Genomic DNA, 20,970 nt, shown 5'->3' with positions numbered 1-20,970 from the left:
GTCTATGTGCCATGGGAGCAGCTCACAGGCTGCTGTTTAAATCATGGGCCCTCCCCTGTCAACTGGAACCAGCAGATAGGAATCCTCTGGCTCAGCAGGGCCTGCAGCTCCCACCCGGGTGTCCTTCACCCTCAGATGTCACAGGTCATGGAAAGGAGCTCCTTCCCTCAGGCTGCAGCTTGCAGCTCCTCCTCTGTGACCCAGCACCAGGGAAATTTAACCCTTGATGGGAGGAGGGGGATGGTTACCTGGGGTATTCGGGGAATCTGTCCTCTCTATCAGACCTGCAAAGGGAAAGGGAGGAGAGTTGGAGTCTGGAGCGAGGGGGAGGTGACGTGTCTGTTCCCCGGGGGGAACCTCACCACTGAGAGTCCCTGGTTGTCTCCAGCTGTCACCTCCACAAACTCCCTCACAGCAGCACAGGGCCTGTTTGTTAGTGATTTAGGGCCCAAGTCCCTTGTGCTCTGTGCAGCAATGAGGACTCTAGTAACAAACAAGCACACTGGGGCCTGTGATGGATGCAGGGGTTATGTGGGCTGATGCCTGAGCCAATCTGACCCCACAAAGGTTCCACCCCACAGCATCCATGATGCTTCTGCACACAGGAGATGGGAGGGCCTGGTCTGGGACCAAAGGGATAGAGGGGTGGGCTGACCCATCCTCCTCCCTGAAAATTACAGTATGTAGCAGAAACATCTCCTGTCACTCACCTGAGCAATTCACCGCAGCATCTTCCTTATGGTCACAGTTACTCTCACCCCAGGGCTTGGAACAACAGTCCCAGAGAGATGACTCTGTCCCTCTGCAATTCAACGTCTCCACCCAGATTGGACCAGTCCCCTCGTCAAATGCAGCCTCACCAGGGGCAGATACAGCAGATCCACAGCCCAGTTGTTTACACACAACGTTAGCATCTGCCATGTCCCAGGAGTCATCACAAACTGTTCCCCAGGAGCCACGGTACCAAACCTCCACTCTCCCCGAGCATCTGTCCTTTCCTCCCACAACACGTAACTTCTCCCTGTCTGGAAATGCAGAAACCTCACATGTTACTGGGACAGCTGGGAAAGTCCTTAGGGATCAAGAGTGAGACAGTGAGAAGCAGAGATACCTGCGCAGCTTGTAGAGTTCGGGCATTCAGCAAATAGGGTCTGAGTTGGTTTTGCTTTTTTTCCTATGGAGAGAAAATGCCGAGGTGAATGCACTGTGTGATGTGAGAGTAGAATTTATCTGTATTTTTACCCCCTAATTTCAGCACTGTATGAACTGAAATGTGAACTCTGGGTCATTTCATACCTAATTAATTTGCTATTCAGCTGTTACTCAGACACACAGGCTGACATGAACATAGACTTGGGGGGGATTCCAGTCTTGACCCAAACTGCACAGCCTGGGCCCATCTCTGATTGTTCATCCCAAAAATATTAATAACCACAGAGCTGCCTAATGATGGTCTCTAGGGAGAGGCTTTTCTTCACTCTCTCACTACCTTAGCTCACTGTGTAACACCGGTCTCTTTTATAATTAATTGATTAACTTCCATGTTTGTTGTTAATCAGACAAATGCGTATACCTATAAAAGACCATGCAAATATGTTTGTATGTTGTGTTGAGAATTTATATCTGCCTACACTGAGATGTGAACAACAACAAAAGTTCTATCCTAACCCTTCAATTAATTAAACACATCGCGTACATGTGTGTTTGCACATGCGCAAGCAGGTAGTTTCAGAATTACCAGTGCAAGAAATATGGGTCTCTTCTGCTCGGTTATCACATGACTTTGGATTCCAGGGCTCTGAAGGGCACTGCCAGAGGGAGCTGTGTTGCTCATTGCATGCAACATGGTCCAGCCATGTGGGACCCTTTCCATATTCAGAGCCTCCTGCAATATACCCTCCGTCTCCACAGTTCAGTTGTTTGCAGACAATTGCTGCGGTAACTTCAGACATCTGATTGGAGCAAACACTGCCCCATGTCCCATTGTAGAAAACCTCCAGCCGCCCAGCACAGTCACTGTCGCTCACCAGCCTCAGATCTGTGAATTCTAGAAGCAAATGCACAAAAAGGGAATTTAAATCGTCTGATTCTGAAATGAACTGGGGCGTGAAGAGCGAAATCCCAGCAATTGCTAACGATCCTGTGCATCATTCTGCAGGAGCAAGTGTCAGGGATAATCACTCCAAGAATCAGAGACACCTTTAGACACCACAGGCCCCTTAGAAATACAGTGGGCAGCTCCGAAAGGCCACTATTTACCAGCAACTACATACAGATTGTAATAGATTAAGACCTGAAAGGATTGTAACATTGGCAGGCCAGATGCCAGCTCTTGCCCAGGCTGCAGGCATTAGCTGAGAACTGACCAGGTCACCTGTATGTTAGTTTTGCTCAAAACAGGTATTAGTCTTGTAAGACTATATTTTGTGTTTAGAGTCTATGAAATGGTGGTTAGTTGCTCCAGGCATTAATCTCATTTGTAATGTCTGTGGTCCATGCTACAAACAAATATGTAAATGTTGCTTTATAACTGAAAATGTTGGCTCTGAACTTGAGAACTCAGGCATGGGAATCATCCCCCCTCTCCATCCCCAAGGATTATCCAAATCAGATGGGCTATCAAGGATCATCACAATATAAAGGATTGGTTAATGGCCTTATCACACCCATGGAGCAGTACATGCAGAAGGCCCCGTCCCATCGCTTTGAAGGCTGGAAGAGGGAGGTAAAAATAGCAGATGTGAAGATTTTTCATCTTTTTGGCTGTTTGAACTATGACAGGGCCAGAGACACCAAATTGAAGTTGGAGATCCTATGGGTTACCCCTGGGTCAGTGCTGAAGGACATTTGGAATTGACAAATCACTACAACTCTGTCACTCCTAGGATGTAAATGGTAACTCATTTGTGTGTATATGTTTGCTTGCATTAAGCTTGTAAATAGCGTTTTAGTTCTTTTTCCTAGTTAATAAACCCGTATCTAGTTTATTACAGGATTGACTACAGGCATTGTCTTTGGTGTAAGATTCAGGGTATCAACTGATCTGGAGTAAGCGACTGATCTCTTGGGACTGGAAGCAACCTGAATGTAGGGTGATTTTTGGTGTAAGTGACCAATTATAACTAAGTCCAGTTTGTCTGGGTGACAAGATAGACTGGAGAGTCTAAGGGGACTGTCTGTGACTCCATGGTAAGATAGATATAGTGATCCAGGACTAAGTTTCCTCTAAGCTGCGTGGCCATGTGTCCGCACAACAGGCTATGAAGGGCCGCATAGGCACACAGCCACAGGCCCCGGCCCCCGAGCTGCCACAGTGGGGAGAGGTGCCTCTCTTCTCTGGCCCCAGAGCTGCTGCAGCAAGAAAGGGCTGAGGGGAGTCCTCTTTCCCTGCCACAGCCCCACGGCAGCCTGCACCCCAAACCCTTCATCCATGGCCCCACCCCATAGCCCACACCCCCAGCCAGAGCCCTCACCCCCCCATACTCCCAACTCTCTGCCCCAGCCCTGAGCCCCCTCCTGCACCCTGAGCCCCTCATCCCTGGGCCCACTCCAGAGCCCTCACCCCCAGCCAGAGCCCTCACCCTGCACACTGCCACCCTCTGCCCCAGCCCTGAGCCACCTCCCACACTCCGGACCCCTTGGCCTCAACTCTGCCACCCATCACCTCTATACTGGTGCACATAACAAAATTCATTCCACACATGGATGTAAAATATTAGAGGGAACATTGGTCCAGGAGTTTACATCTGTTACTGTCTTGGTTAAATCTACTTATAGACACACCACCAGTTTGGGGTATTGCCTTGTTTCTCACCATCTGCGCTGAGGTGGGCACTCAGTGCCGTGAGCCACTCCAGACAGCGTGACAGGGATCATGAGATCAAATAATTTAACCGTCTGTAAAACAGCTGCATAGAGCCTAATAACTTGAGTTTGATGTAAGCATCGCTTCCAAAAAGGCATCCAGTCTAGACAGGAAGACTTCAAGAGATGCAGAATGCACCATTTCCCTGGTAGTTTGTTCTGATGGTTAATCACCCTGTTAAAAACCTGTGCCTTATTTCTGATATTTGGCTGGTTTCAGCTTCCAGCCATCGACTCTTGTTCTGCCTTTCTCCATTAGATTAAAGAGCCCTTTAGTAAGTGGTATGTTCTCCTTGTGACGGAACTTATGCACTGTAATCAAGTCACCTCTTGATTGTTTTGATAAGCTGAACAGATTCAGCATCTTAAATCTCTCAATGTAAGGCTTTTGTGATCACTTTTTTGTGTGGCTCTTCTCTGCTCCCTCTCCAATTTTTGTGGACATCAGACCTGGACATAGTATTCCAGTATCTGTCTCACCAGTGCCATAAACAACAGTAAAATTTAGTCCCCACTCCTATTCACTACTCCCCTGTTTATACATCCAAGGTTCACATTAGCCCATTTTGCCACACACGGCACTGGGAGCTCATGTTCAGTTATTTCTCCACTAGGACCCTACATCCTTTTCAGTCACTGGTTTCTATGATACTGTCTCCTTCAGATACCTGAGATGCAGCATTCTAACATTAGGGAAATCTTGTAATATCTCCAATACCTCCTGGTGGAAGTTGAGGACGTTCTAATGGTGACCCTGGTAGGTACCCAAGGGAAAGGGCGGCAGAGACAGCCAGGGAAAGTATCATTCTCAGCGATCTCCTTAAACATCTGCCCCCTCCATTAAATCCCCTGGTAACACGGCTCACAAGAGCATTCACAGAACAGACCTGAGCAGAGAACTCCTGAATCCTCTTTGTGTCTGCAGTTGTGCTGGCCCCAGCCTCTGGAAGGACACGACCAGAGATCGGATTCATTCCCAGAGCAGTTCACATCATCCAGCCAGATCTGCCCGGATCCTTGCCCATAATGAGCAGAGACAGTTGCATTGATGGCACGTCCACATCCCAGTTGTTTGCAAATGACATTGGAGTCTGACAGATCCCAGAAATCATCACAGACCGTCCCCCAGCTGCCATTGTAATAAATCTCCACTCTCCCTGCACAGCGACTTGTCCCATTCACCAGTCTGATCCGCCTGCTCCCTGCAGGGATAGATCCCAGCTGTTAATATGTATTTTCCTACTGAACAGAGAATGTCTGTGAGATTTGGAAATAAATCACCTGAACAAACGACACCGACGTCCGCAGCAATTCCTGCCTGGGCTGTCTCAGACGTGGAGTTGTCACAGAGAGTCAGACGAGTCTCGTTTCCTGCACACTGGACCCTTCTCAGCCCCACAGGGCCCGTTCCTCGCTCAGACTTAGGGGGGTAATAAGCTTTCTCAGCGACTCCGCACTGGAGCTGCCTGCACACCACGCTGGCATCGTTCATGTCCCACTGGTCATCCAGGACTCTGCCCCTCACACCACGGAGGGAAATCTCGACTCTCCCGTCACACCGGCTCTCTCCATTCAGCAGTCTGAGTGATTCAGAGCGACCTGGGCTCAGGAGAGATGGGAAACACACTGAATAACACTCCCTGTTAAACATTAGAAATAATACAGAGTGTGCATGAAATTATGGACTGTTTCTCAATAAGAAAGCATAAGCCAGTGGTCAGAGTGCATCACAGTGTTAAATGGAACAACCTCTGTTAGAAGACACTTATTCTTTTGAATCTATAAGTGGAAGGTGTTATAAGGATTGTAACACGCTGAGTTTGCCAGCGGGACTTGCCAGCAGACCCTGTAAATGAGTGAGCGAGAGAATTCCTGCAGGTTACTGATTGGGAAAATAGTCTCTGTGTGTGGTGGTGGAATGGCTGCTGAGGTTTGTACTCCCTTTATCCAGGCTTAAATGCCTGGAAGCCAGTGAATGGTGTCTGCACAAGCGCTTAGCAGGTGGGTCGTGAGTGATTTAGGCAAGTTTGCCATGAGGGAGTTTGGCCAATGGAAGAGCAGGGTTCATGGTGGTCAGGAAGAGGTTATTGTTGGTAAATTCCCTTAGTTCCCTCTGAACTTTGCTCAGTAGGTGGCAACTTTCTTGGTTCACCTGGGTCCAGTGCAGGAGCTCCCAGTGTGAGATAGTTCCTGGCACTGGTGGTTCTGACTGGAGCTGTCCCCTGAAGTGTGGTGTCATCTCTGAGCCCAACGTGAGATTCCAGCTGATCAATTCACACCACACTAAGGAGGTTGTGTGTGGGGCAGGGAAGGGGACGTTCTCTGTTAGTGAATATTGTGACGTCCTTGGGATGTGAATCTCAGTCTTTGTGTGTGTCTCAGAATCAGTGAGTCGTACAGCAAGGTGGTAAGTTAGGAATTACTCACCGAATTCAGACCCAGGTGCAGCCAGGAGAGACTGACAATGTTAAAAGACAACAGCAGAGTCAGTGCAGGGCACACCCACTGGCTGTGTCAGGTACAGTATGTACTAGTATGGTAACCTGACGGGTGTAGTATGTGTGCACTGGATCCAAACAGCTCAAGGATCTTGTTAGCCAAATAACATTTCAAGGCTAAGAGTGAAATCCTGGCCCCATTGAAGGCAATGGTAAAACGTCCATTGTCTTCAATGGAGCCAGGAGTTCGCCCTAAGACTGTAGCAGGGGAATGCCTGCGTGCAGCTAGTGTAGTGCAGGGGTGTAGCCACAGTTGGGCCATGGTCTACCCAGTTAGCATCCAGGCCCACCCAAATCAGGGCCAAAGCTGGGACTCCCATCCCCGGCATGGTGTCCGTCAGCCTGGCTGCATCTCTCTGCTGCTGGTGCTGTGCACTGCTTCCCTGGTCTGACCCCAGCGCTAGCGCTGTGGGGGGTGTGCCTTTTGGGGTCAGGTCTGGGCGGGGCTAGTGCTGGGGCCGGAGACTGGGGCAGCAGCTCCTGGCGTCAGCAGGAAAGGGACATGGCTGGGCTGATGGACACCAAGCCAGGGTCAGGAAAGGTGAGTGGAGCTCGAGCCCCAGCGGGACCCCCCTTCGCCCCAAGGGTGCGCCAGGTGTCCCGATTTTATAGGGACAGTCCTGATATTTGGGGCTTTTTCTTATATTACCTCCCACCACCTATCCAATTTTTCACATTTGCTGTCTGGTTACCGTAGGCACACCCCGCAGGCTGTGTGCCCCGGGCAGCCCCAGCGTTGCATGCCTGCTAAGCGGAAAGGGCCGGATGGAAGGGGTGGAGGGAGGAGAGCCCCCTCCCTCCTGCCTCCTTCACAGGGTACCGGATCCCTCCTGCACCCCTCCCTCTGCTCCTTCCCATCACTGCTCACCTCCCGAAAGCCTGGACTCACCCAGGTTTCCTGTCCTAGCTATGCCACTAGTGTAGTGTCAGGGTAGAGAGTAGATTTGGGGCTTTCCGAGGAGGCTCATGGGTATAACTGGGTACCACAGTCCCTCAGGAAGGCCAGATTGGATCATGGCAGATGGAGCTCATGCAGAAGGGACCAGGTGTTTTTCCTTAGAAGGGATTCTCCTTCTAGCAACTGTAAGTCACCGGCACCAGATGGCATTCACCCAAGAGTTCTGAAAGAACTCAAATGTGAAGTTGCGGAACTATTAACTATGGTTTGTAACCTGTCCTTTAAATAGGCTTCTATATCCAATGACTGGAAGATAGCTAATGTAACGCCAATATTTAAAAAGGGCTCTAGAAGTGATCCCGGCAATTAAGTCTAACGTCAGTACCGGGCAAATTAGTCGAAATAATAGTAAAGAATAAAATTGTCAGAGACATAGAAGAACATAAATTGTTGGGCAAACATCAACATGGTTTCTGTAAAGGGAAATCATGTCTTACTCATTTATTAGAATTCTTTGAAGTGGTCAACAAACATGTGGACAAGGGAGATCCAGTGGACATAGTGTACTTAGATTTCCAGAAAGCCTTTGACAAGGTCCCTCACCAAAAGCTCTTATGTAAATTAAGTTGTCATGGGAGAAAAGGGAAGGTCCTTTCATGGATTGAGAACTGGTTAAAAGACAGGGAACAAAGGGTAGGAATTAATGGTAAATTCTCAGAATGGAGAGGGGTAACTAGTGGTGTTCCCCAAGGGTCTGTCCTAGGACCAATCCTATTCAACTTATTCATAAATGATCTGGAGAAAGGGGTAAACAGTGAGGTGGCAAAGTTTGCAGATGATACTAAACTGCTCAAGATAGTTAAGACCGAAGCACTGTGAAGAACTTCAAAAAGATAACACAAAACTAAGTGATTGGGCAACAAAATGGCAAATGAAATGTAATGTGGATAAATGTAAAGTAATGCACATTGGAAAAAATAACCTCAACTATACATACAATATGATGGGGGCTAATTTAGCTACAACGAATCAGGAAAAAGATCTCGGCGTCATCGTGGATAGTTCTCTGAAGACGTCCACGCAGTGTGCAGAGGCGGTCAAAAAAGCAAACAGGATGTTAGGAATCATTAAAAAGGGGATAGAGAATAAGATGGAGAATATATTATTGGCCTTATATAAATCGATAGTACGCCCATATCTTGAATACTGCATATAGATGTGGTCTCCTCATCTCAAAAAAAGATATACTGGCACTAGAAAAGGTTCAGAGAAGGGCAACTAAAATGATTAGGGTTTGGAATGGGTCCCATATGAGGAGAGATTAAAGAGGCAAGGACTCTTCAGCTTGGAAAAGAGGAGACTAAGGGGGGATATGATAGAGGTATATAAAATCATGAGCGATGTGGCGAAAGTAGATAAGGAAAAGTTATTTACTTATTCCCATAATACAAGAACTAGGGGTCACCAAATACAATTAATGGGCAGCAGGTTTAAAACAAATAGAAGGAAGTTCTTCTTCACACAGCACACAGTCAACTTGTGGAACTCCTTGCCTGAGGAGGTTGTGAAGGCTAGGACTATAACAGCGTTTAAAAGAGAACTGGATAAATTCATGGAGGTTAAGTCCATTAATGGCTAATAGCCGGGATGGGTAAGGAATGGTGTCTCTAGCCTCTCTTTGTCCGAGGGTGGAGATGGATGGCAGGAGAGAGATCACTTGATCATTACCAGTTAGATTCACTCCCTCTGGGGCATCTGGCATTGGCCACTGTGGGTAGACAGGATACTGGGCTGGATGGACCTTTGGTCTGACCCAGTTTGGCCGTTCTTATGGAGTTCCCAGGGTATGGGCTGGGTAGCTAGTTAGGAGAGGCAGGGCAGGGCTGCAGGGAATTCAGTTATGAATGCAGGTAGCAGCCTCTGTGAGAAGCACTAGAACTGCGAGGTGAATTGTCCCCAAGGTATAAAGGTATCAGCTGTAAAGAGGAGAGTGGATGTCTGTTGAGAGTGCTGGGCAGGGCCCTATAGGCTTAGTCATGGTGTGTAATGGCACCAGTGACTCTGGGCTCTGTGGGATACAGTCCTGGAAGCTATGTATATATTATTAGGAAGAAGGTTGAAATCCAGGGATTCTGTAGTAGGTTTCTCTGTTAGGACCCCAGTTCCAGCCAGTGAAGAAGCCCTATGGAAACTCTGTACATGGATGAGAAGATGGGGCAGAGAGGGGAGCTGCAACTTCATTAAGCAGGAGGGGTCTCTTTGGTGAGGGAAGAAGCAGATGATTACAATGGACTTTTGGGTCTTAAAACTCTGCGGATCTATAGACCCATAAGACGGGCTCCATTTAGCCACAAGGGGAACCAGATTGTCTGGGCATTAAAAATAAGTTTTCTAGTGAATTATTTTTCCTCGGTGCCCAGGATGGATAAATCAGGATTGTGCAGCATCAGGCTGTTGCCTGTATGACCCCTGCCTCATTCACTTTAGAAACTGGAAGGCCTGTAGAGATTGAGCAGGGGAGCGCAGGAAGAATTAGGATGATCTTGTTAAGAGCAGTGACCATCATTCAGTAGAGCTCAGTTCTGTTCTTGCCTCTGCTGTAGACTTCACAGGTGATGCTGAGCAGGTCTCTTAAGCCAGTTTTTATGGGGTCTGATTAGCAGAAGTACTGAGCACTCACAACTGCCACTAGGGTCAAGACAAGATGTGGCTGCTCAGCTCTTCTGCAGTCAGGCAGCTTGGTCAGGTGGAACGAGCACAGGGCTGAGAATCAAAATACTGAATTTTATCCTGGCTCCACTGCTGAGTCACTGGGTGGCCTTGGGCAAGTCACTTTGCTTTTCTCTCTCAGTTTCACCAGCTATAAAATGGAGCTAATAATAATACTTACCCACCTGCTTCCCTGGAGTTCTGTGAGGGTTTATTAATGTCTGGACAGTACTTTGAACATATAAAGCTCTACAGAAATGGTGAGTACTCTGAAGAATCAGGCCCTGAGGGTCTCAGGTTGGTGCCCAATCATCCCAAATAAGTAGTGAGTTTGGAAGTTTGGCTTTAATCATTGTATGTAACATTTTCAAAAGCAGCTAAATGATGTAGGTGCCGAAGTGCCATTTTCAGAAGTGACTTAGGCAGCAAGAAGGTGAAGTCTTCAGGGTTCTTGGGCTCCTACGTTACTGGAGAAAATGGGATTTAAGTCCCTAAGTCACTTAGTCACTTTTGAAAATGTTATTCTTGGGCTTCTAAGTGCCTGTGTCACTTTTGAAAGGGGCATCATAAGAATCTGCAATCAGCCAGGGGTGTTATGAAGACAAATTAGACTCGGTCATAATGTATATGCAAAGGGGGGGGGCTGCATGGGTAACCTTAACTCCGATATTTCCTAATTCTTGCGCATTTGGCTTTGACTAATAACACTGTTTAATTTTTTAATGCTTTTATGTAAGATAAATATTAGAGCTGGTCGACAACCCAGCATTTTTCCTGTTAAGTACTGTATTATAATGCAGTATTTCAACTTTTAAACACATCCAAAAGACTGGGATGTGGAAATGGAATGAGAATTTTTGTTTAGATTCTAACTAAAATGTTGATTCATTTAAACTTTTTGAAAATGAAAAAATCAATTTTCCTTTTCATATTTGGGATTACAAGTTTTCCCCCTATCTCCCCCTTTCTATTTTTTCATCTTTTCTTCCACTGTAAAAAGTTAGAAAAAAGTAAAAAAGTGTAAGAAAGCAGGGGGGAAATCTTTTTGAGTTTTTTTTTTCAACTGGAAAGGTGTGAAAAAAGTTAGAAAAAAACCAACGTGAGCTAAAGTGCTACTTTCTCTGTGGTGTGCTACCAAAAATATCCTCAGGAACTCAAGTGAGAGAAGGGAAATATTTATTTTCAGCAGTTTATAATTCAGCCAAACCTGGAAGGGATTTCCCTGCACTAGGGGAAGGCACTTCCCTGGTCCCAGCATTACCCCTTCTCCAATTGCAAAGGCCTGCTGCAAACAATCAAGGCATAAACGCTTCTCAAGAAGGTGTTGAGAGTATTTTATAATAGAAAGTGTGAAGCAACCTCCATATTGGGAATTGCTAGTAGCTCCCCCTCTAATTACTATAGCAGTGATTTGGAGAAGGATGAGGACAGTGAATTGGTGACATTTATGAAACCCGAAGGACAAAGTACTGCCCTTGCTCCGCTGCCCTGCGTAAGGACAGAGTTGCTGATGTTTTTATTGGAGAATCCAGGGCATTCCTGGGTCATCACTATTCTTTTTGTGAGATATTATTTACTTTAATTTTATTTTTAATACATTTACCATTATTATATGTGGTTTAGGATCTAGCTCCCCCTCCCCTTGCCGTGCCCTGAGGTTCCCCTGCTCTGGGGCCAGTGTCACACACCGAGGGGCAGGTGTCATTAATCCAGCATTACACTTACCTGAGCAAACCACACTGGCATCATTGTCATGGGAGCACTGAGAGGCCCCCAGGGCAGTAACAGGGCAATACCCCAAATGTGGTTCAGTTCCTTTACAGTGAAATGTGTCTGTCCAGACAGAGCCAGTTCCCCTCCCAAAATACCCTCCTCCTGGGGCTGATACAGCAAATCCGCAGTCGAGCTGATGACAGAGAACGTTGGCATCTGGTAAATCCCAGCGTGAGTCACAGAGGTTTCGCCAGGCACCAAGAACCTGGATCTCCACCCTCCCTGAGCACTCTGAGCTGCCATTCACCAGCCGGAGCCCTGTGTGCCCTAGGGAGAAGGGAGAAGGGGTTTAGAGAGGGAACCTTGGAGCTATTTTATAACAAATAGTTAAAGAAAGGAAAGTCAGGGCAGATTTGATCCAATTCTAATTATCTTGGATCATTTGCATTTTACGAGAAGCTGGTGCCATCCTATTACCCTAGCTCTCTACACAGTGAGATCTGTATATTGCTTCACCCTAATCTAAAATTCACATCACTGGGATTTTAAAGACTTTGCACTGAATTCTTACCTGAGCATATGGCTCCAGCATCATTTGCGTGTGAGCATGTCTGACTGATGTCCGATATCCTGGGACAGTACGCATGGTGAGACTCATTCCCCGCACACTGGAACGCTTCAGTCCAGATTGGTCCATGTCCTTCTCCAAAGTGAGCTCCTCCTGGGATAGACAGAACTATTCCACATTGTAGTTCATTACAGATAACGTTGGCAGCTTTGAGATCAAAGTGGGCAACACAGAGTGTGGTCCATGTTTCTCCATCTCTTATTTCCACACGTCCCGAACAGGCACTATGCCCTCCAACCAGTCGGGGCTTAATGTGTCCTAGAAATTCAATGAAGCAGGAATTTACAAAGGGGCCTCAGGGAGTTAGATGCTCAACGGCCATAAAATTTTGGCTGAATGCCAATCATGGTTCAGTGGCAAAGTTAGATGTTATGATGTGTAGAAAATTGATAAGGGAAGCTACTGATATTAGGGAAAAAATCATGTGTTGCCGCACTAAGGAGACTCACAAGGTGTTTTTTTAGGTATACTTGGAACAAACAAAAAATCCTAATAGTGGTAGAGTTCCACTGCAAATCAAGATGGTAAAATTGTTAACAATGATGCAGAAAATGCAGAAGTATTCAATAAACATTTCTGATTTTGGATAGAAACAGGATGTATCATATTATGTGAAAAGGATGAACTATTCTTTAGTTCATTGGTAACTCAGGAGAAAGTTAAATGGCCTTTACTATTTTTATATCAGCAGGCCTCAATAGCTGATAAAACCACAGAATAAGAGAAATGTAGGGTTAGGAAGAACCTCAAGAGGTGATCTAGTCCATCTCCTCACACCAAGGGAGGTTTAAGTATACCTAGGCCACCCTGACAGATGTTTGTCTAGCTTGTTGTGCAAAGTCACCAATGATGGGGATTACACAACCTCCCTACGTACCCTGTTCCAGTACTTAATTATCCCTATAGTTAGAAAGTTTTTTCTAATATCTAATCTGAATCTCATTTGCTACAATCTAAAATGATTGTCTAGTCCTACCCTTGGTGGATATGGACAACAACTGAGAAACAATCTTTCAGTTATTTGAAGACTGTTATCTGTTCACCTCTCTGTCTTCTCTTCTCTAAACTAAAAATGTCCAATTCTTTCAACATTTCCTCATAGATCATGTTTTCTAAATGTCTTACTCTGTTTGTTGCTCTCCTCTGGACATTCTCCAATTTGTCCTTATCTTTCTTAAACAGTGATGAACAAAACTGGACACAGAACTCCAGCTGAGGCCGCACCAGAGCTAAGTAGAGCGGGACAGTTACCTCCCGTGTCTTACATATGACATTCTTGTCAATACAATTCAGAATGACATTTCCCTTTTTCACAACAGCATCACAACTTTTCAGATTGTGATCCACTATAACCCCGAGATCATTTTCTGCAGAACTGCTGCCTAGTAAGTTATTTCCCTTTTTTTTTTTTGCATTTGATTTTTCCTTCCTAAGTCTAATGCTTTTCACTTGTCTTTACTGAATTTCAATTTACTGATTTCAGACCAATTCTCGAGTTTACCAAGATCATTTTGAATTTTAACCCTGCCTTCCAAAGAGCTTGTGACCCCTCTCAGCTTCATGTCATCCACAAATTATGTAAGTGTATCTCTACTCCATCACCCAAGTCATTTACGAAAATATTGAATAGTACCAGACCCAGGACAGTGTTATTTTGTATTTATCCATAGGAACACAGCAATCACAGAGAAAAGAATAAAGCAAGTGAAGGCCTACAGGCCTATGTCTCACCTAAACCTCAGTATTTCCCTCAAAACCTGGGCTGCCTCAGCTTATCCCAGGAACCCCTGCTTCTGGGGATTATGTTACAGTCTCCTTCCCTGCAGACCCTGCCTCATCCCCTCTGTTCATCAGGGCTCCCCTGTTAACAATTCCCAAGCTCTCTGTTTAAGATTTCCCACCTCAGGGGCCCATCCCAAGGAAGGGGGCTTGTGCTCAGCTTGGCCAGATGCAAAAGATCAAAAGCCCTGACACCTGTCTTGTCAGTTAAGTACCAGTAACTGGGTTCTATGAAACCATTGTCTGCCATCCTGCAACATGTGGGGAGCTGAGACGGGGGTTACCCTTTGAACCCTGGTAGGAAATGTGAAAATGGCAGTAAAAGGGACTGAGGTACACATAATATTCACAGAAATACAGATATAGCCCATGTTCTATGCAGGGGTCATAATAGACAAAGAACTGAATGTGAGCTCCCAGTGTGATGCTGCTGCAAAAATAGCTAAGGTGATCCTTGGATGTATAAATAGGGGAGCAATGAGTACAGCTGGCTGAAATGCGGGATTTTCAGTGTACAGGAAATTTCACTATTTTAAAATGTCCTGTGAATTGGAAATCCGGCTAAAATTTTGTTTTGGAAACTCCAGTCCATGGTGGATCCAACATAAAATATGCTCCCAGGAACCCCAACAGATGCGGAGTGACACTGACTTTCTTGTCAGTTTCACCACTGTTAGCATCAGGACAAGCATGTCAATTTCTCACAGCCACTGCTGGGGCTCTGGGGCAGCCTCATCATGTGGCCTGCCCTGGACTGGGGACCCTTGGGCTTCCAGACTCCTTGGCCAGTTGGCAGCCTAAATAGGCAAATAGCCTAGTCCGGGACATTCTGCAAGGCAGAGCTGCCCCAGAACCACAGACCCTGGGACACCAGAACCCATCCCAGGACTTCCAGGATCCCTGATGCAGACCCTGGAGCTGAGCCTTGGTTAGAGCTGGGGCTCCCAGGGCTTCCAGGTTCCTATCCCATGGCAGAGAGCCTGATAGCATTGGCAGGGCTGCCCTGGAGGTACAGACCTTAGAAATCCCAGGGTCTCCAATTCTGGGGCAATCTGTATGGTGGGGCTGCCCGAGAGCTGCAGATCCTAGAAGACTGGGGTACCCAGCCCCGGGACAATCTGCATGGCAGGACTAACAGAAGCCACCAGGGAGCCTGGCAGGGAACCATGGACATTTCCACCAGACCCTGCTTATGGTTTCAAGAAAGTTTGTTGAACCCAATTCACTTTCATGATAAATGTTGAGTTCAACAAACTGGCATTTTCCAGTGAAACTCTGGTTTGCCAGATAATTTCCAACCAGCTCGAGTAGGGAGGTGATTTTTCCTCTGTGTACAGCACTGGGAAGACAGATCCTGCATCTGCTTTTAGCATCCACATTGTAAGAAGGATGTTAAAAAATTGGACAGGGCGCAGAGAATATCCACAAAGATGATTCCAGGGCTTGAAAATGTGTCCTGCAGTGAGAGATTTAAGGAGATCAATCTGTTTAGCTTATCAAAAAGGTGACCTAGACGTGACTTGACTGCAGTGTGTAGATACTTTCACATGGACAAAATGCTGCATACTAAAGGCTTTCTTAATCTAGTGGAGAAAGGCATAACAAGAACAAACGCGTGGAAGTTAAAGCTAGATAAATTCCTATTAGAGGTAAGGAATACATTTTTCACAGTAATACTGATGAAACATTGGAACAAACTACAAAGGGAAGCAGAAGATTCTCCACCTCCTGAAGGATTCAGAACAAAATTGGATGCCTTTCTGGAAGATATGCTTTAGCCAACACAAGTTCAGATGAAGTACAGGAGTAATCAGTTTAAATTCTATAGCTTTCTTACCCAGGATGTCAGGCTAGATAACCTAAAGGTCCCTTCTTGCTCTAAAATCTATACAGCTATGAATCAAAAAGAAAGTTAAAGTTTGCAAAGTGAAGCACTCAAATATTCAGAATGCCAGACTTGTACTTGCCTGTGAAACCATCATGAGTCCGTTTTGTCACTATGCTTGCAGGTTCATTGTCCAGAACATGAACCTGGCAAAAGCATGGTTGGTGTTGCAAAAACACAAATGCACATGAGAAGTGCAAGGCACTGGCACTTGCATTAACACATTCCAGAAGGGTGGTACCAGAATACCCTGATACAGGGTTATGGTGTAAAGACACTCCCCAAAGGTGATACAGGGACACACTGACCCATCCTAACGGTAAGGTCAGGATGACAGGGTGATGGATAGAGATGTTTTGATCAAACCAACATGGACAAGGGAAAGGGTGGTAATTAACCACATCAGAGGGGCAATGCGTAACTTGTTTGTATCAGAGTATAGAAGACAGGTCACAGAGGGGGTGTCTTTTTCTGGCCTCGGGGGGGGGGGGAGTGGAAAGTCTCACCACTCACTGAGTCAAGTCCATTGTAAGGGGCATAGAGGTGCCAGTGTATCTGTAGACATTGATCCAGGGAGCTAGTACCGTGCTTTGTCAGCAATAAACCTGAACGAGCGCCTTCGCCACTGAACCGAGTCTGTGGTCTTCTTGGGCAGTTTGATCGAGACCTGATGCATCAACTATCTGCGCACAGCTGAAAACACACACACAGAGAAAACATGCACAGCCAACAGCTGACAACACCTGGGAGGCAGGGAAGTGTAATTATCTCCATTTTACACATAGAGAACCAAAGCCCAGAGACACTATGGCCAAAATTATCAAAAGCGTCCACTGATTTTGGGTGCCCGTCCTGGCTTTTGAGAATACTTCGGCTTGTGCAGCACAGCTCCCACTGACTTCAGTTTACAGCAGCGCATGCTCAGCACTTCTTCAAATCAGAACCTCATGGTCTCAAGTGGGCCACCCATAAAATGGGAAACACACAATTAATGAGCACCTGTGAAACAGTTGGTTTCAGTGACTTGCCAAGCGTCACATAGGAACTCTGTTGCAGACACAGGGATAGAATCCAATTCCACAGGGCAGCATTCAGCTGCCTTGACAAGAGACCCTCCTTTCTCTTTCTGCAATCTCCTGCCTCATATGCTGCACACTTCACCGTTTCTGCAACAAATGAGGCTTGGGTCCTACAGACAAATGCCTCCTTCACTCCACAACCCTGATTCAGAGCACTGTCTATTCTGTGGAGAAAATAGCATGTTATCATGTAATGAAAGACTATATCTTACTGCATACATACAAGTGGGCCAAACTAGAATTGCAAAGACAACTTTAATTCTGCCAGGTTTCAGAGTAGCAGCCGTGTTAGTCTGTATCCGCAAAAAGAACAGGAGTACTTGTGGCACCTAATAAATTTGTTAGTCTCTAAGGTGCCACAAGTACTCCTGTTCTTTTTAATTCTGCCATTTCCTTATTTTTTACAGCTCAACTTTGCAAACTTAATGTTCCTTAAAAGTAATGTATTGTGCATAAATTCCTAGGTTTTCAAAAAAGCAAACTGAAAAAAACCAGAAGTTCCAACATGCAAAATAATATTGACACCCACTTGAGCTAATGGAGTAACTGACAGAAGTAGTAGGTTGTCATCCTCTTTGTGCACCTGCACTAGACGGGGATCAGAAGATTTTTTTGGAGGGTTTGACAGATATTTGCTGACAGCAGGGGAAAGGCAAAACTCAGGGATACTGGGTTCCATTCCAGGCTCTGGAGTGGTGTGTTCTCTAGTGGTCACAGACCTCTCTTCCCCTTTTCTACCAAGCCTAACTCCTTGTGCCCCCACCCCTCCAACCTGTCTCTTCCCCATCCATTGCTCTGTGTCGCAGTCCCATTCTTCTTGTCTACCCAGTTCCAGTCTCCACTCCTCAAGCTTCTTATCCCCAGACCCAATCTCCTTGCCAAGCCAGTTCTAGACTTAATCTCTGGCTTCCCCAGCTAAGTCCCGATTTCCCCCCTATTCTCTGTGCGGCCCCTCCCATCTGTCGTCCTCAGCTGATCTGTTTCTCACACTTATCCTTACCTTGAGTTGTCCTGTCTGCCCCAAGCCCGTTTCCCTCCCTGGATGCCTCATCCAGTCTCAGAATTGCTCTCTACACACACTAAGTTTGTGTCAAACTGGGGTGTAAATGTACCTCGCATTAGCCTGCTGCACACTGCACGCTTGGTGCCTGGCAGGACAGTGCAGGGTAGATTTATACCTCAGCTTGCCACAAACTAAATGTTCATGTAGGTCTGTTCTTAGTCTCCCCCACCCCACCCTGGCTGCTTATTCCAGTCTCGTCGCCCGGTTAGATTTATACACCCCCAACACCCTGGTTCCTCATCTGGTCTGTTTTTCCTCACCCACCTCCAGTTCCTCCCCACAGTTTCCCAGTCCCAGACTCCTCGCCCAGTCAGTCCCAGTTTCCCCAGCTCCCAATCTACTTGCTCAGCAAGTCACAGTCTCTCCCCACCCACTCCCTGTCCTAATTGCCCTGCCTAGCCAGTCCCCATCTCCCGTTTCTCTCCCAGTCCCAGTTTCTCTCCATTCACCAGCCTCCAGGCTCAGAATATTCCCCCTGCATCCTTATCCTCATCTACTTTCCCCTCTCACCCCAGTCTGCATTCAATTCCGGTAGCTTCCTCCCCACACTGCCTGGGCCCAATAGGTGGAAACAGTCTCCCTCATCTCAGTTTTAGTGCCTGGTGCCACTCTAGGCCCATAGCAGGCAGGAGCATAATTTCAGCATAATTTTATTGGTTACACAACTTGCCACTGCTGCAACTGCTCTTGAGGGACTGTCACCTTGCTGTGGTGAAGGGGCTTGTGTGCTCCAATGATCCTCAGAGCAATGCCATCGGGAGCTTAATTTTTCTTCAAAATTGGTATAATGAGAAGATTCCAGAAGACATGAGAAATACCAACATTGTTACCATCTTTTAAAAAAGGAGATAAATTGGAGCGTGGATATACCATATCCTCTTAAACCGATTACTTCCCCTTGCTGAAGAAATATTGTCGGAATCTCAGTGTGCTTTCAGACCATCCCACAGGACAACTGGCATGATCTTCGTTGCTCACCTAATCCAGGAAAAGTCTCTCTGTAACGGCCAAGAGATGGATCCTTTCATCATCAAAACTGGGGTAAGCAAGGATGTGTTATTGCTGCAATCCTGTTCTCCATGTATTTAGCGGGTCCTTGTTAAAGACGGTCTCCCCACTGGAGTTCACATTCAATATAGAATGGATGGGCGGCTTATTAATCTTTGACGTTTCCGTTCAAAGTCCTCAGGATGTCCATTACTGACCTTCAGTACGCTGATGACTGTCATCATCATGCACACTGAGAATGCCTTCAGTCCTCACTGGATTTTTTTTGCACAACCTTACCAAAGTCTATGTCTCTCACTCAATATCAAGAAAACTAAAGTGCTCCATCAGCCTGCTTCAGGCCTTGCACATGAGCCACCACAAATCATCATCGAGGGACAGATTTTCGAGAGAGTTGAGGACTTCTCTTATCTCGGTAGCCAACTTTCTCAAAATGCAAAAACTGACAGTGAGATCCAGCACCAGATCCATTGCGCAAATGCTTCCTTTGGGAAACTGCTCTGATGCATTTTGACAGACCGTGACCTACGGTAGGACAAGATCCAGGTCTATGAGACAGTTGTTATACCTACACTCCTTTATAAATGCGAAACCTGGGTGACCTATCGACAGCACCTCAAGAGTCTGGAGAGGTACCACCAAAGATCCTTTGCATCAAGTGGGAAGATCGTTGCACTAACACCAGCATCCTCATTGAAGCTAATGTCACCAGCATTGAAGCAATGATCCTCACTCACCAACTCCACTGGGCTGAACATTGTATGCGGATGCCAGACTCTCGCCTCCCAAAACAAGCCCTCTACTCTCAGCTCATCGATGGTCAGAGATCATGTGGTAGTCAGAGGAAACTCTATCCAGGGAAGACGGGGATTGGTGACAAGAATGGACATAACTATATGGGCCATGGAAAGACTCATCCTCCTCTCCAACCTTCAGCACAGGCATGTGGAACTATCCTGCCAGCACGGCAGGGGTTAAAGGGAGTCTTTGGGCTCAGCTAGCCCCACCCCACTATACCTGCAACCAATGCCAGGCCTGGAGGGGGAAAAGGAGAGAGCCTGGCTCAGTCGAGGGCTGACTGGAGAAGAGGCAGGAGCGATCCGTATACCTACCTGAGGTTAAGGGTCACTAGTCTGCCAGCTGAGGCAGCCACCAGGGACTAAGCACTGTCTCCCCGGCCAAAGGGGACTGTTGAGGAGACCTAGGAGCCTCTGGCAACTGAGGTAACTGGGTCCCTGAAGCCCAGAGACATTGTGGGGTTCAGTCTCACCAAACGTGTGGCTGCCCCCATCTGAAGGAGTCTGGGGTGGCAGAACGATGCCACCCAAGAGCCACGAGAGGGCACTATGGGGTACAAGCCACCCAGAGAACGGGACTAGAGGGGCCATGCCCCAAACAAAAGGGACCGTGGTAGGAAGTAGCCCAGGGCAGTGGATTTAGACACCTTGCTGGGAGGCCTCCCCTATTCAGGGGTTGATGCATGCAGGACCCTGGGCTGGGACCCGGTGGAGAGGGAGAGCCTGGGTTCCCCTACCCCACTGCCTAAAAGACTGAGGCAAATTGACCTTGAAAACAAGGGGCTGGACGTCAGGGGCACCAACCAGTAGGCAGCCCAGCCGTTCAAGCGCCTTGTTACAAACCCGAACTTTATTCCCACTGCAAATGTGCAGCTCCAGCTGAGATGCAGGTGCAGTTTTACAGAAAGGTGCACAGAAGGGACTTTTTTTCTGATACTCCTTGGTTCTTTTGCAGGTCCCTCCTCCTGGTGAGGTTCAGAGGAGAGGGACTCCCTGCTGTGCACTTGCTAGGTGTGCAGCACAAGGCATTGCAGTTGTTGTTACCAGGT

At 46.9% G+C, this 20,970-nt stretch overlaps 1 protein-coding gene across 1 annotated transcript in view; it reads right to left on the bottom strand.

The window, feature by feature from the left end:
* Positions 1-20,970, bottom strand: part of LOC112114023 (scavenger receptor cysteine-rich type 1 protein M130-like) — a gene marked incomplete at its 5' end in the record, with an annotated part of 208,992 nt that overhangs the window by 59,619 nt on the left and 128,403 nt on the right. The window contains 7 exons of the mRNA XM_029912881.1: positions 249-284; positions 711-1,025; positions 1,739-2,047; positions 4,752-5,066; positions 5,146-5,463; positions 11,695-12,009; positions 12,254-12,568. Coding sequence (XP_029768741.1) covers positions 249-284; positions 711-1,025; positions 1,739-2,047; positions 4,752-5,066; positions 5,146-5,463; positions 11,695-12,009; positions 12,254-12,568 — 1,923 coding nt within the window. The remainder of the gene's footprint in view (positions 1-248; positions 285-710; positions 1,026-1,738; positions 2,048-4,751; positions 5,067-5,145; positions 5,464-11,694; positions 12,010-12,253; positions 12,569-20,970) is intronic.

Source organism: Terrapene carolina, unplaced genomic scaffold (genome assembly GCF_002925995.2).
Source record: "Terrapene carolina triunguis isolate 2854851 unplaced genomic scaffold, T_m_triunguis-2.0 Scaffold347, whole genome shotgun sequence".
In the NCBI taxonomy this organism is placed as follows: domain Eukaryota; kingdom Metazoa; phylum Chordata; order Testudines; family Emydidae; genus Terrapene; species Terrapene triunguis.
This window is presented reverse-complemented; position numbering and strand designations above follow the sequence as displayed.